The 15814-nt window shown below is 39.9% G+C and overlaps 1 protein-coding gene across 1 annotated transcript in view; it reads right to left on the bottom strand.

The window, feature by feature from the left end:
* Positions 1-15814, bottom strand: part of adcy1b (adenylate cyclase 1b) — a 33285-nt gene continuing 17471 nt past the window's right edge. The window contains exons 5-20 of the mRNA XM_016452576.1: positions 13314-13441; positions 11155-11313; positions 10923-11064; positions 9996-10151; positions 9706-9900; positions 7955-8052; positions 6794-6878; positions 6325-6414; positions 5825-6084; positions 5591-5717; positions 4648-4764; positions 4407-4553; positions 3639-3737; positions 3441-3555; positions 3153-3277; positions 1-1805 (exon numbers count right to left, since the gene is read on the bottom strand). Of these exons, the coding sequence (XP_016308062.1) occupies positions 1476-1805; positions 3153-3277; positions 3441-3555; positions 3639-3737; positions 4407-4553; positions 4648-4764; positions 5591-5717; positions 5825-6084; positions 6325-6414; positions 6794-6878; positions 7955-8052; positions 9706-9900; positions 9996-10151; positions 10923-11064; positions 11155-11313; positions 13314-13441 (2373 nt within the window). The 3' untranslated portion in view covers positions 1-1475. The remainder of the gene's footprint in view (positions 1806-3152; positions 3278-3440; positions 3556-3638; positions 3738-4406; positions 4554-4647; positions 4765-5590; positions 5718-5824; positions 6085-6324; positions 6415-6793; positions 6879-7954; positions 8053-9705; positions 9901-9995; positions 10152-10922; positions 11065-11154; positions 11314-13313; positions 13442-15814) is intronic.

Raw genomic sequence — 15814 nt, 5'->3', positions numbered from 1 at the left:
TGTGTGTGTGTGTGTGTGTGTGTGTGTGTGTGACGCAGCATTCCTCATGGGCGGGTTGTTGACCTCCGTGTCAGTAGCTGGTCACTGCACTCTTGTGCCCACATAGACTACACATAACTGACCTCGTTAACATCAAACCATCCGCCTCACTCAGGTAACAGTCTCATCATGAGTGAAAACTTCTTCTGCACATAGCTCTCTAACAGCATAAAGCATATAGTATTTGATAGTTTCAGTCACGTTTCATCTGCATGTGAATGTGATGCTGATATTATTACAATGAATGCTGATGACAGAATCGTGTCCGATCATTGCACTTCAGATTGAGATTCGATATAATTGGCACATGTTCAGCCTGTGCAGGTTTGTCCCTGCTAATCACACACTTTATCACTACATACACACACCTGACACCACACTGACAATCAATCTGAGATTCAAAACATCCTTTAAATCATTTAAATAAAGTTACAACATTTAATGAATAGCCAGCTGACAAAAATAAGTTCTACGAGCGTTATGTTAACATTCCCATTAAGGTATGAAAAAGATATTTGTAATACAAATTTCAAATAAATGGCAAAAATGTGAAACTGAATGCAGTGTCAGATGTTTGGACTCCACTGTATGCATGAATATAGATGTCAGATTGTAGTTTATAGTTTCAGAACAGTCTGTCCGAGTGACTGCAGCCGAGGATGATGATGATGATGATGAAGAAGCTTTCTTTAGGCTGTTATCAAACTCCCTGATTTCTCTTGTTCTATATACACATGCTGCTTTGAAACAGTTTATACTTATATATTTATATTATTATTATTATTTTCTGAAATCAGAGTACAGGTGTAAATGTGTCATCAAGATAGAGCTCTTTGATTTCTCCAGTCTCAACCTTTAGAAACGTGTGAGCGGGGCTCTGTGACGTGATGAAGATGAAGAGTGTGTGAGAGTGAATGAATATGAAATCACAATCTAGTGCACTGATGCAGAGCATGTCCTGCTTCTATTGCTGCTCTATGTGTTATAAATGCATCTCATTCACACGCTATCACACTCATTCAAATGCACTGGAGAGTTCAATACAAAAAATACACAAGCTCTGATTGTAAGAACATCTACTATGTACAGCTCATATAAGAAGTTGGCATAAAACTTGAGAGATGACACATTGCTGAAGATCATGCGAGGCTCTGAACGCTCCTGCAGCGCAACAGAATCAGCGTGGAACGGCATTCCCAAGCCCAAATTCCATGATTCGACTGGGAAAGAAATGCAGGACAGTACCTGAATTTATCCAGGAGAACTGATAAAAGTGACCAAAGAAGACGGTCTTTAAAAGAGCGTGCAGTGAAGATCCGTTCACGTGTTTTGAGAAGGTGAATAAAGGGAAGACGTTTCATTCTTTCCACCTGCAGACGTTATCCTCTTCTGTGTCTTTAATGGTAAAGAAGTGTGCGTATCGTGTGCGACCGGTCCTACATCTCCCCCTCTTTGCCCTCCTGCTCTTCTCTGACTGTAGGCACATGAGCGGCGCTGTGTCCGCGTGTCCCAGGAGAGCTGCTGCTCACGAATCCCGAGGCCACAGACGAGGTTCTGCCGGCTTTCGTGTGCGTGCTGCTGGAGCGGGCGATGGCGTGGACCCTGCGCTCCAGGCCGCCGGTGTGATGCGGCGCTCGGTTCCCCGCGTCCTGCGCTTTACCCTCCAGGAAATATGTGAGCATCTGACCTTTGCCCTTCACGCTGACATTGCCACGACACACCAGATCATAGTCACTCTGAAGCAGACGGTACGCTTCCTCTGTCACCTGGAAGATCATGCATATTCAAATCAATACACTACACATACACATTCATTTGTGCATGCTTGTGTAATTATGTAGGCATATTCCAGGTCCATATTAACATGCACTGTAGGTTATTTAGCATTATAAAACGGAGAGTTCCGGTGCTTGATTCTGATTGGCTGAGCCGCGTTCGAAGCTGTTGTAAATTACTCTACAAAGTAACATACACCTTTGTTTACATTTGTGTGTTGCTCGGCAACCACTTTGTTGCAACCACAACTGTTTCTGAGGAGCTACATTGTTTGGTGGAAGAATACTGTTTTTATTAATATCATTACACTTTATTTGCTCGGTTTTATTTTGTGAAACCTTACTACGTATATGGAATAACCGTTTTATAAAAGCAATAACCCCCGTGAAGCCGTGGTTTACAGTGAATTTATAACAGCTAAGAATTTATGTTATAAATTCACTGTAAACCACAGCTTCTTGGGGCTTATTGCTTTATACAGAAATAAAGCCACTTCAGAACCATGTTTTATCATGACATAATGAGCACAAATTCTCAATACTGTAATGCCTATGTATGTTTTACTGAGGTTGTTAGTAAGTCCTATTATTATCAATGGCTAAATCATCACAAATGAAAGAAGGTACAATAAATGCTACATGATGTATACATTTAATTAAAAATAAATTTAATAAAAAAAATGTTTGCATTACAATAATGACCCTTTCAGGGGGAAAATACTTTATTGCTATGCAAACAACATCACACTATAAAAATGTAAATAGTCCTAAAAACAGGCTTTACATTCTTCATGCAAGATGTATTTTTTCTTTTGATTTTGACACGTGACATGGGCATGTTTTTGGTGAAATTCACCCATGAAAACATGTATCATATATCATATGCACTATAAAAACAAACTATGATGTGAAACATTTTACATTAAAAATACTGGGTGAAATTTAAAGGAGTAAAATCAATTAAATATAGCATATAAATTGAGTAAATGCAAGTAAAAATTTAAGTGAATCTGAATAACTATTTTTGTGACTATGACAAATAAAATTGAGTAGACGCAAAAAGTTACGCTAACTCAAATATTTTGAATTTAAAACCAATATTTAAAATGAATGTGACCTTATTTCATTTGAATCTTAATTATTAACACATCTCCTGCTATATTTATTTTGTGCAAAAACACTTAATTTCAACATGAACTCTCCTTAAAGTCTGTATCAAAGCATGCTGAGAAATCAGTTTTTTAGGCATTTATTTAGGTATGTCCAGCTCTCAGAGAATGCATGCATTATTGTGATATTCACACAGTCACAGAATTATCTTTCGAGTGAATGTAGTACCTGTATCTTCCCAGGCACTCCGGTGCTGTCCATGCGGCTGGCCACGTTCACCGTGTTTCCCCAGATATCATACTGCGGCCGGCGGGCCCCGATGACCCCGGCCACCACCGGACCCACATTAATACCTGAGCATTCACACATAAACCATCAGAAAACATCCAGAACATTCACTGAGAATACAGAGCCAGCAGAAGGGTTGTGAAAACTTCCTTTACAAATGGTAGGAAAACTGCAGGTTTGCTGCAGGAGTTGATCTGTAGACGGCAGTGTAAATGTATAAAAGCTTACCCACTCTCAAGACAAAATCATTATATGACTGATAGTTGATTTCATCGAGAACGTCAAACATCTCGATGGCGAAGTCTGCGATGGTGCTCAGGTGCTCCTCCGGGGATTTCTTTGCCTGTAAAGGAGTAAATGAATCATGTTCTCAGATGCTCTGTAAGTATTACTCTGCTTTATTTCCAGTGTAGCTGAATCAGTGACCTTGGTTCCGATGGTGGGCACCAAACCCACCGCTGCCATGTACGTGCTGCCGATGGTCTTGATCTTCTCAATGTCTTTATAACACTCTTTGTCCATCAGCTACAACACGGAGATTAAATGGCTTCAGAGCAGGGTTGAAAAAAAAAAGTTGCTTGAAATGGAATCAATGTTAACTGAAACAGTGTTATTTTAGTATCACTGAGATACTATTATAATATTTGTTAATATTTTGAATTAGATTATATTTTTATATTTTCAGCTTTTATGTTCAAGTTTTATTTTTTAAAGTTTTAGTAATTTTGATGCTTGTTTAGACATTTTTATTTGTTTTTGTTTTAAAATGTTTATATATTCTTTATTAAGTTTTATTCCAGATTTATTTAGGTATTTTAGTACATCAAGTTAGACTAAATAGAAATGAGAAATGTTGCCTTGTTAACTAGCTGTAATAAAATAAGTTTAAGTTTTTTACATTTTATTTCAAATAACATTTATTTTAAGAAATGAAAATGTGTTTTTATGGTTTTAGTTAACTATAATAACCCTGAACTGAAATGAAATAAAATAAAATATAGTGGCCAAGGCAACATTTCTCATATTAATTTAGTTGAACTTAATGTTTTAAAATAACTAAAACTTAAATAAAAATCTAGAAAAAATGACAAAAACACACAACAAAATTACTAAAACGAACTAAAATTGAAATGAAAATGGAAAATAAAATAAAAATCTAATTCAAAATTTCTAAATTACAGCAAGGGAGATGACCTCGTCGAAGTCGGCGATGATCTCGTTGAGCAGCCGCAGACACTCGACACCCATGTTGTTTCCGTCCAGCTCGATGTAGAAGTCATTAAAGTTGGGAATGGAAGCGAACAGCACCCCGACCTGAGCATAGGACTGGTAATACAGATCCTGCCACACCACAAGCACACAATCAGCTCTGGGATCATGATGCACAACATCTCCATCGAAGCTCTCAGCAGCTGATGACGAGGCGAGCTCTCACCATGTTTCTGGGGTTAGACAGCAGGAAGTGTTGAGCCACATGAACCGGCAGCAGGTTGAAGAGGATTCTCTTATTGTCCAGTTTGACTTTCTCCATGCCGTCTCTCTCCTCCTCTGCCTGAACACACACACACACACACACACACACACACACTCACACACACACACGCGCACACGCACACGGACACACACACACACACGCACGCACGCACGCACGCACGCACACACACACACTTTATTTTTAGTCAATTGCAGCAATGACTAGGCAAATATTATTATATAATGATAATATAATGAAATATAATGAAAATATTAAAGCCATACTGTATGTACATAATTTCTGAAGATCATGTGACAGAAGACTGGAGTAATGATGCTGAAAATTCAGCTTTGTTTTACAAATTCAGCATTTTTATAATATATTCACATTGAAAACAGCTATTTTAAGTTGTAATAATATTTAACAGTACTAATATTTACAATATTAATATTTTGAATAATTGTTTTTGTTTTAATTTTGATTTTAGTCAAAGTTGTAGTAATTTTGTTGTGTTTTGTCATTTTTTCATTTCTCATGACTATAAAGTTTATATTAATTTTCATTTCAGTTTTAGTTACTTTAGTACATAAAGTTGAACTAAATTAAAATGGAAGCTAGATTTTTTACATTGTATTTCGTTTTAGTTAAGATTTATTTTGTTATTATGTTTTTCAATGGTTTTAATTTTTGTTTCAGTTTTAGTTTTAATGAACTATCACAACCCTGGTTTATACTGTGTTTTGATCAAATAAATGCAGCCTTCTTCCAAAAACGTGAAAACATTGAAAACGACTCAAGCATCCCGTGACCGTATGGAGGACAGGCAGTGTGCAGAATGGATGATGATGGGAGGTTTTCTTTGTTTGTGACTGCAGTATCAGGAGTGTGTGATGCTCTGCTGTACCTGAGTGGCCCAGAGGAAGTCCAGCCGCAGCTTGAGCTCCATCTGTCTGGAGTGAAGGGCGAGTGCGGTGGAGAACAGCAGCAGAGAGAGGACGGGCTCCAGACCGCGAGCGCTCAACAACACCATCCTGCACTCACAAGCACACACCATAAGTGAGATTCAGCTCAGCAGCTGACCAGCTTTATCAGTAAGTCCTGCTGACGGTTTGTGTGTTTGGTGTGGAGCGTCTCTCACCCCGATGAGCGTCTGAATCCGCTGAGCTCCAGCACGGTGATGTACAGCAGCAGCAGCAGCAGCAGCAGCAGGAGTTTGGACAGCCAGGACACTCGCAGGAACAACGCCACGGTCAGCATCCCCAGCATGCAGCACAGAAAGGCGTACTGCGCTCCTTCACACGGCAGCTCAGCCATGGTGCGGTTCAGGCCTGCGGACACGTCGATGATCACAATGGAGCGTGTGGAGTTAGTTGGCCAGAGCCACGGCATGCAGCCCACCTGACACACACACAGAGACGGGTTCTTAATGTATTCAGAACGTTTCTTCTTGGTTATATTTGACCCTCTAACTCTAGCACTCTCTATTCTAAATCTAAGAAACACTTGCTCCTCTAACACTAGCGTTCCCTATGTTCCCATGTGCATGTGTTTTGAATCTCTTCGATTTTGATCAGACTGACTAAACCTGAGCACTAATGTCAGATCAGCAGTGAGTGCAGTGATGTAAGAGTGAGTTACCACACAGGCCTGGGCCATGGCGTATATTAAGAGCACTATGAACACACTCAGGACGGTCCGGATCTGTATGCTGAGGCACCCTGGAATACACTGAGACACAGACAGATATTAACAAACACGCATGATGGAAGATCAGCTTACAAAATATGAATTAGTCAACTTACAGTCAAGATTTACCCTTTTTTTTGCATTACCCTTTTAATGCAACTTTATATAGATATCATTTACAGCCACCGTATAAAAACCTTTACTGCACTACACGCTAAGAAAATAATGTTTAGGGCCAGATTTACTAACAGCTTGCAGCAGTACAAACCTTCTTTTGGCGTTAAAAACCTACTGTCAAGATTGAATGAAGACACTTAAGACAATGTAAAGGCAAAGAAAATCTGGCCTATAAAATGTTAAAAAGGACTTGAAACTGAAAATGACACTATAATGGTTCAGCTGGCACTGAGTGAGTTTTTACCTGAACTCTAGTGATGTGCAGATACACGATACACACGACCAGAAAACAGATGCAGAAGACCAGCAACACCAACACGACCGTCCCCCTGAGAACAACAACACAAGACATGAAAATAACCATAAATGCACAGAAGAGTGAAGACTGTGAGGACGCCTGCTTCTCACGTACACGTCAACATGAACGCATTTCCTTCATCTGCTCGGATGACGTGCTTTAGTTTTCCTGTCTGACGTGGCTATTACTGTGCTATTTAACATTTTTTTACTTCAGAGTGCCAGACATAAGGTATGGGCGTTTGTTTCTGCGCAACTGCGACTTTTTATCATGCAATTCTGATTTTTTCCTCTGATTTTTGAGTTTACATCATGCAATTCTGAGTTTTTTTCTGCCATAGAATCAAAAACGAAAAAGGTAATTGCAACTTTTAAGGTTTTAAGATAAAAAACGACTTTTTATCTCACACTTCAGAATTTTTTCTCACAATTGCAGAATTTGGACTTCTCAGAATTGTGTTTATTTACCTAATAATCATGCTGGAACAGAAACGGAGCCTCGACAAACTGCTGTATGAATGTCTGAAACACTGCATTCTCTGGAATATCACTGTATGTGTGTCACGCGTATGTTGTGTTTTGGTTTTGTTCTCTCACTTTTTGCCTTATTTTTTTAGCTCTCCTTCATTGTTTGTTGAGATCTGCTTTCACTGAAATAACCAAACCTGTAACTAGAAGGAAGTGTTTCAATACGTCTGAGCATGCGTGTGTTTCTGTGTCGGTGTGATGGAGTGACGCTCTGCTGTACGTACAGTGGCATGATGAGCAGGTAGAGGTTTCTCACAATTGCAGAATTTGGACTTCTCAGAATTGTGTTTATTTACCTAATAATCATGCTGGAACAGAAACGGAGCCTCGACAAACTGCTGTATGAATGTCTGAAACACTGCATTCTCTGGAATATCACTGTATGTGTGTCACGCGTATGTTGTGTTTTGGTTTTGTTCTCTCACTTTTTGCCTTATTTTTTTAGCTCTCCTTCATTGTTTGTTGAGATCTGCTTTCACTGAAATAACCAGACCTGTAACTAGAAGGAAGTGTTTCAATACGTCTGAGCATGCGTGTGTTTCTGTGTCGGTGTGATGTAGTGACGCTCTGCTGTACGTACTGTGGCATGATGAGCAGGTAGAGGATGCCGATCAGAGCCGTGAGGACGAGAGACAGAAGCACAGCGCCGGTGAAGTACTCGTCATTCAGCTGATGATACTGCAGAAACACAGCACACGTCACGCTCAAACATAAACGTGCTGAAAAACACGGACCACTTACAGCAGATCAAATACACATCATTCAGCTCGTTAACAGCAAACTCAGAACATTCCCCTAATGTTCCCACGAGCTTCCCGTTTTGTTATTTTCTTTAGGAACCAAATACACTAAAAAATGCTGGGTTGTTTCAACCCAACTTTGGATCAAATATGGACTAACCCAACTTTTGGATTAAAAATTTAATGTCAAAATTTAACCCAACGGTTGGGTTAGTCCATATTTGACCCAAAGTTGGGTTGAAACAACCCAGCATTTTTTAGAGTGTAGGAACATTCTGCGAAGGTTCTCCATAGGTTCACTTTTTTGTAACCAAAAACTAATTTTTCCAGAACGTTGCAGGGAGATTTTTTTGTAGTAACCTAAAGTGAACGCATGCAGAACATTCCCTAATGGTTTATTTTAGGTTATATTATTACAACCCTGCAACTAACCGTGCAATTAAAACTTTCCTGAAACTTTAAAAAAGCATGTTTTGGGAACGTTCCCATAACATTCTGTGAACCAAAATTTGGGGGATTACTGAAGTTTACACTGTGTCCTTACCAGACGTGACACAACGCCACAACACGACACCTGATTAAAGGTGGAACAATACCATACAAACTATGACAATGATGCCAATTATATGGTTTATTTCATGTTAAAAGGGTCTAATGTGAGTTTAAATACCTTTATAGCCATTCTAAATGTGAGATCAGATCTTGAAAATAAATGATAGGAAACAGGTACTTTTAAACTCACTGTAATCAAACAAGTGTATTCCACGACAATGACTGCTTCAGTCATTCAGTGTGTGTTTTTTAACAATGTTAAAATGGTTTAATAATTAGGAATTTGTTGATGTACTTTCATTTTGTTGTGAGTGCAGTGCACTTGCAGAGAGAGACCCGCCCACATGCTCTTCTGATTGGCTGATTGATTTTGTCATGTCTGGTGTGGACCATAAACTGTATAAAAACATGGACGTAGTGTGGATAATCGAAAATGGGCAAAGAGGCGGGAGCTGGTTGCTGAAACCACGCCCACCTAGCTCAACGGTGGTGACAGCAGCGGCAATCCACCTGTCACTCAAGTGGCCACGCCCTTAATTATGCAAAACTTTAAGGCTTAATATAATTTAAACGGATGAGTTATAAAAAAATCACCCCCCTCACAGTTGTCATGAAGGGCAAAATTAGCTATATAGACCAAAATCATTTTTTTGTACCAGGCTGTAAACATGTTTTTTTCTGCTGTAATGTTGGGCATTTTAACATGAGGAGTCTATGGGACTGACTCTCTTTTGCAGCCAGCCTCTAGCGGCCAGTCGATGAATTACAGTTTTAGTCACTTCCGTGTTGGCTTCACGAGAGAGAGCGGGAGGTTGCCGCTTGGTGTGGACAGACAAATTACTTGTGCACTACATTCTTATTTCATCTTATTCTGGTTAGGACTCAGTGTTGCAGTGTTTGAATGCCCTATGTCTGTAAAACCAGTGCTTATAGTGGCGTCATATACTATAATCTGCATCATACTACAGTAACTCAGACACATACATCAACAACAGGCCAGTTTAAGCTCCGCACGTGACGCGGTGACACTGGCTCTCACCCTGCGCTCTCGCTCCGAGTCTCTGTAGGTGAGCGTGAGGTAGTGCAGGTCGGCCGTGTCGGACTCCGTCTGCCGGGCCTCGATCAGACGGCTGATGTAGCGGTTGACCCGTGTCCCCGGGCTGCTCGGAGCCGCGTTAGCTGCTGTGGAGGAACGGTTCCTGAGCTTCTCCGGCGCGGAGCGCAGCACCCTCCTCTGCCAATCACAGACACGATCACATGACCACATGATGAGGCTGTGAGAGTGACAGCATGACATCAATCAGCATTGATTTTCTCAGTGTATCGTACCTTGTCCCCGTCCTCACAGCTCATGACGCTGGAGAAGGGAATCTCGGCCTTGAACATCTTGCGGCAGTGCATGAGCTGCACCAGCAAGTAACACACCGTCTTAAACTTCATCTTTTTGGCAGGTTTGATGTCTGACAGGATCAGACCAGGAAAAATCTGGAAAGAAAACAACTCAAACCATGTCAGTCATATTCACAATAATAACAGTCTGTGAAGCACAGCTATCATTTGTAAATTCATGCTGTATTCTGAAATGACACTAAGTAACTTTCTGTGGAGAATTTATAGTAACAAATAAAGCCAAGCTGTACATCTACTGTACACTGAACGCTGGTAATTCATTTTTGTAGTTAATGTATAGTTGATCATTGTTGTTATTTTTGTAGTTTGTTGATGACTGTGATCATATACTATGGCATGAATAAATGCGCCCAAGTGACAAATTTAGGTTATAAAAACATTGTGAGAACATTGTTTTTAAAAATTGCAGTCACACTTTATTTTATGGTCCAGTTCTCACTATTAACTATGACTTTTGCCTCATTAAATCCTAACTTGGTGCTTATTAATAGTTAAGTTTATGTGTGAGGGTTAAGGGATCTAGATTATGGTCATGCAGAATAAGGCATTAATATGTGCTTTATAAGTACTAATAAACAGCCAGTTTGCTAGTAATATGCATGCTGGTTAATAGTGAGAATTGCTCTTTAATATAAAGTGTTACCAAAATTACTAAAACATTAACATTTCCAGTTTTCTTGTTGTGATTATAACGTTATTTAAAAGTTAGAAAATGTTTCTTCAAATATTCTACTAACTTTTCACCCAAAATATAACATTATATGTATATCAAACATTAAAGAATGTTCCATAGACATTGATATATCTCTAAAACACGAGAAGGTTCCCAGTAAAGCGCACACACACCTTCCTGCGGTGAGATGGCACTATGAAGAAGGTCTCGATGTCGTGTTTGAGCAGGAACGAGTGTCTCTCGCGGCCGTTTCCCGGCTCCACCTCGTAATCTCCATTCAGACAGTCCAGCGTGGCACGAGTGATGTGCACCTTCCTGTAGAACAAGCAGACGAGAGGACAAACAGCTCTCAGACAGCTCAGGGTTCTGGAGAGGAGTGTGATGCTGATTGCTTGAGATCCTCACCCCGGCAGTCCTCCAGCCTCCATCACGTTGGCCAGCGTCACGTCGTTGGACCACACGTCATACTGCCACTTTCTGAGGCCCAACACACCACAGAGCACCCGTCCCGTGTGCAGACCCACACGCATGTTCAGATCCACCTCTGTAGCTTCAGCCACCGATCTGAAGAACACAATCACGCTCACCAGCTCAGTGTCTGAATGCAGTTTTTCTGTCACTGTCACTCACCTGATGAGCAATGAAGATTCACATGACAAGTGGGTTCAACTTCCATAAGTCATACTATTTACACTAGCGATCAAACGTCTGGAATAAATCTGATTCTTTAATGTTTCTGAAAGAAGTCTCTTCTGCTCACTGAGCCTGCATTTACTCGATCAAAAATACAGTGAAATATTATTACAATTTAAAACAGCTGTTTTCTATGTGAATATCTGTTAAAGTGTAATGTATTTCTGTGATGCGCAGCTGTATTTTCAGCATCATTCCTCCAGTCTTCAGTGTCACATGATCTTCAGAAATCATTCTAATATGCTGATTTGCTGCTCAAGAAACATTTCTGATTATTATCAATGTTGAACAATATTTGTGTGGAAACTGTGATACATTTTATTTTTCAGGATTCACAGATGAACAGAAAGCTCAAAAGAACAGCATTTATTTGAAATATAAATCTTCTGAAATAGAAACACTGTCACTTTTGAGCAATTTAATGCATATTTGATTAATTAAAACAAATAAATAAATTGTGAATGGTAGTGTATCACGGTTTCCACAAAAATATTGTGCAGCACGACTGTGTTCAACATTGATAATAATCAGAAATGTTTCTTGAGCAGCAGATCAGCATATTAGAATGATTTCTGAAGATCATGTGACACTGAAGAAAATACAGCTGCGCATCACAGAAATAAATTACAGTTTAACAGATATTCACATAGAAAACAGCTGTTTTAAATAGTAAAAATATTTCACAATATTTCTGTTTCTACTGTATTTTTAATCAAATAAATGCAGCCTTGGTGAGCAGAAGGGACTTCTAAAAAACGTTATTATTCCAGACTTCTGTAACCAGCAGGTGGCGCTGTCATCAAACTGATATGGTGCTGTCAGCAGATGGCTACTAAAGCACATATAAAGTTTTGTGTGATTTGTTGCTGGGTTCCACAAGAAACTCTGAAGCCCGTTGACTATTACAGCACAGACAACAGCAGATGGAAGATTCTTCAAATGTTCTTTTGTGCTTCACATAAGAGAGAACATTATTCATGTTTGAAGCCACACGAGGGAGAATAAATGATCATTTCTGGGTGGACGATCCCTTCAAGAAGTTACGTTTCGATGTCACTGTTTCCATAATGTACATGATCATGTCGGTGAGGTTTTATTTCAAAAGAAGTTTCAAAGATCAGCCCAAATACACAAAGACAGTTTGATATATGTGACCCTGGAGCACAAAACCAGTCTTAAGGGTCAATTTTTTTAAATTGAGATGTGTGCATTATCTGAATGCTGAATAAATAATCTTTCCATTGATGTATGGTTTGTTAGGATAGGACAATATTTGGCTGAGATACAACTATTTGAAAATCTGGAATCTGAGGGTGCAAAAAAATCTAAATATTGAGAAAATCATCTTTAAAGTTGTTCAAATGAAGTTCTTAGCAATGCATATTACTAATCAAAAATTAAGTTTTGATATATGTACGGTAGGAGATTTACAAAATATCTTCAAGGAACATGATCTTTACTTAATATCCTAATGATTTTTGGCATAAAAGAAAAATGTATATTTTGACCCATACAATGTATTGTTGGCTATTGCTACAAATATACCCCAGCGACTTAACACTGCTTTTGTGCTCCAGGGTCACAAATGAGAAATCTTTCAACAGCTTTTTTCCACACGGTTCTGATGATGATTTGGTGAAGATTCAACAGTCACTGTAGGAACAGTACATTTCATAACATTCATAATCATAATTCAGATTGTCACTGAAACAATCCTCCGACACATCAGCACTGAAGCTTGTGGAAATCTCCTCACAGGAGCGACTGGGGAAGCAGTACTGCACATATACGTGTGACTGAACACCAGATTTACTGAGGAACTCATCATGCTGCTGCCCTTGAGAAGAGCCTCCATCAGCGCTCACACTCACGTGATGGTGTCGATCATGTCCAGACCCATCTCCACGCAGCAGTGAGCGTGATCCGTCTTGGGCTGCGTCAGGCCAGACACACAGTAGTAGCAGTCGCCCAGAATCTTGATCCGCCGGCAGTGATTCTCCTGCAGATGAACAGAGGAGGAGGAAGCTTTACAGCTGCAACTCTGCGCCTGATGCACACCACGAGCGTCAGCAGATATAAGGACTGTCATGCTTGATTTGATGTGATTTCTGACAACAGTATCAGTGTACATTCACTCTGCATATCTCTGTGTTTGTCGAGCCTCTGTTGAAACTATTGGCAATTAAGCCTTGAGTTTCTTGTACAGGGTTCATATGAGCGTAGCTTGAGTCCTGCGGTGCAAGTTCAACTTTGATGTGATACCTTGAAAAATATCAATATTCAATACTATTTTTGATACGTGGTGAAAAGCTGCTACAACATTAAGTGTATAACATCTGAACAGTATCCAAGTAAGACATTTTTACAGTAGAAAATTACAATACTTATGTCTTAATTTATTTGCAAGAGTTAAAGCCTTTTAATTTTGGCAGACATCCAGCCAAATGCTTTAATCAACTGTTGAATATTATGTGAATGTGAAAATAAAGCACTGTCGGAGAGAAAGGAAACGCAGCTGGTATCTGTGCATCGATACTGTAGAAAAGCTATATTGAACCATTTTAAATATTTCAGTAAAAATCAACATTTTTGACAAAGCTACCGCAGTCTCACAGTAAATCTCTCGTTCACGCCGTGTCTGGGGCTTGTTGATTATAACGGAAGCGCTCTGGCTCTGTTCTTTCACTTGAAGTGTTTATTAGGTGTTACACAATCTACATACAATCCCAGCTTTTCACTCGGTTTCTGCAGCTGAGGTTTCTTCATGTTCAGACTCATCAGGATGGCAGTCACTACTGAAAATGCTACAGACAGATCTGCTGAATTCTGCAGTCCTCATACTTCATGTGCATCTTTTCTCCAGTGTTTTCTCTTTATATCTGAGCCTGGTTTGCAGTATGTAGATTCTGTAGTTTCATAAATGGCTGCCCACTGCTCCGGGCGTGTGTTTACGGTGTGTGTGTGTGTGTGTGTACTAAGGATGGGTTAAATGCAGAGCACTAATTCCAAGTATGGGTCACCATACTTGGCCACGTCACGTCACTAAAAGTCACAAAAAAAAGAGGAACAAAGCAATTCATCAAAGAGTCAGCAATAGTCATAACTCATAACGCCAGGTTTATAAGACTACTAGATTAGAAAGCAAGCTTGAGAAGAGAAGAATCTATCTGAGTGTGTTAAACCAGCAGAAGCAACAAACTGTTCGCAGAGGCTCTCGGTTATTGGATATTTAAACAAATTTTGTCTACATTGCTAATTAATAAACAATAATAATAACAACATTAAATGTCAATCAAATGCACATAAACCTCTTCATATGAGTGCAATCACTGATTGTACTTTTTGTTACATAACTTGTCACACAAACACACACACACACACACACACTCTCTCTCTCTCACACACACACACACACACGCACGCACGCACTAAATGAGGACATTCCATAGGCATAATGGTTTTTATACTGTACAAACTGTATATTCTATTGCCCTACACCAACCCTACCCCTAAACCTACCCCTTACAGGAAACATTCTGCATTTTTACAATTTAAAAAAAACTTTTGTTTACTTTATTTTTATACCAGTTTTACAAATGAGGACGTCCCCAAAGGGAGCTTTTTGGAGATTTTGTTAGGTTTAACTCAATTTTGGGTACAAATTTGTCCCCAAAATATGGTTAAGTAGGTACACTCACACACACACACTCACACACACACGGTAATGAGCTCAAAACAGTACAACACCAGATGTGTGTCTATCAAATCATGTGTGTTTTGAGGAGTGTGCTGCTGAACCATAAAACAGCTGAAAAATCACACATCTACAGACCAGAAAATCACAGAGACACTATTCACACCAGACAGGAAGAAAACAGCTACAAACACCCTAGCAACCGCATAGCAACGCCCCAGAATCCAGCTCATGTTTGCTGTGACTGATGTGATATCGGTTGTGGCAGACACACACGTCTCTGAGGACACACAGACCTACATCTGCCACTCGGCTACAGACACACAACGAAACAAACCTCACGCCTCTGCAAACACACTGTGTGTGTGTGTGTGTGTGTGTATGTGTGTATGTGTGTATGTGTGTGTGTGTGAGTGTGTGTGTGTGTAGAGTGACTGTGAGTTTGCAAAGCAGAAAGTGGATCCCTAGTGTCCTAGATCAGGGGTTTTCAAACTGTGGGGCGCGCCCCCCCAGGGGGGCGCCAGCAACTGTCAAGGGGGGCGCGAGCATCAGTTAATTCAGAGACGTTCCCTTGAGAATTTATGAATACGAGTTAACAAATCTTTAGCCATCCACTAGGGGGCAATCTGACTCCCACTGCTAGTCGACAGTTAGAGCAGAGTTTGCTCGAGTATCAGT

The sequence above is a fragment of the Sinocyclocheilus anshuiensis genome, unplaced genomic scaffold (genome assembly GCF_001515605.1).
Source record: "Sinocyclocheilus anshuiensis isolate Anshui unplaced genomic scaffold, SAMN03320099.WGS_v1.1 scaffold1152, whole genome shotgun sequence".
Classification (NCBI taxonomy): domain Eukaryota; kingdom Metazoa; phylum Chordata; class Actinopteri; order Cypriniformes; family Cyprinidae; genus Sinocyclocheilus; species Sinocyclocheilus anshuiensis.
The sequence above is the reverse complement of the archived record's forward strand: the minus strand, read 5'-3'. Positions and strand labels throughout refer to the sequence as shown.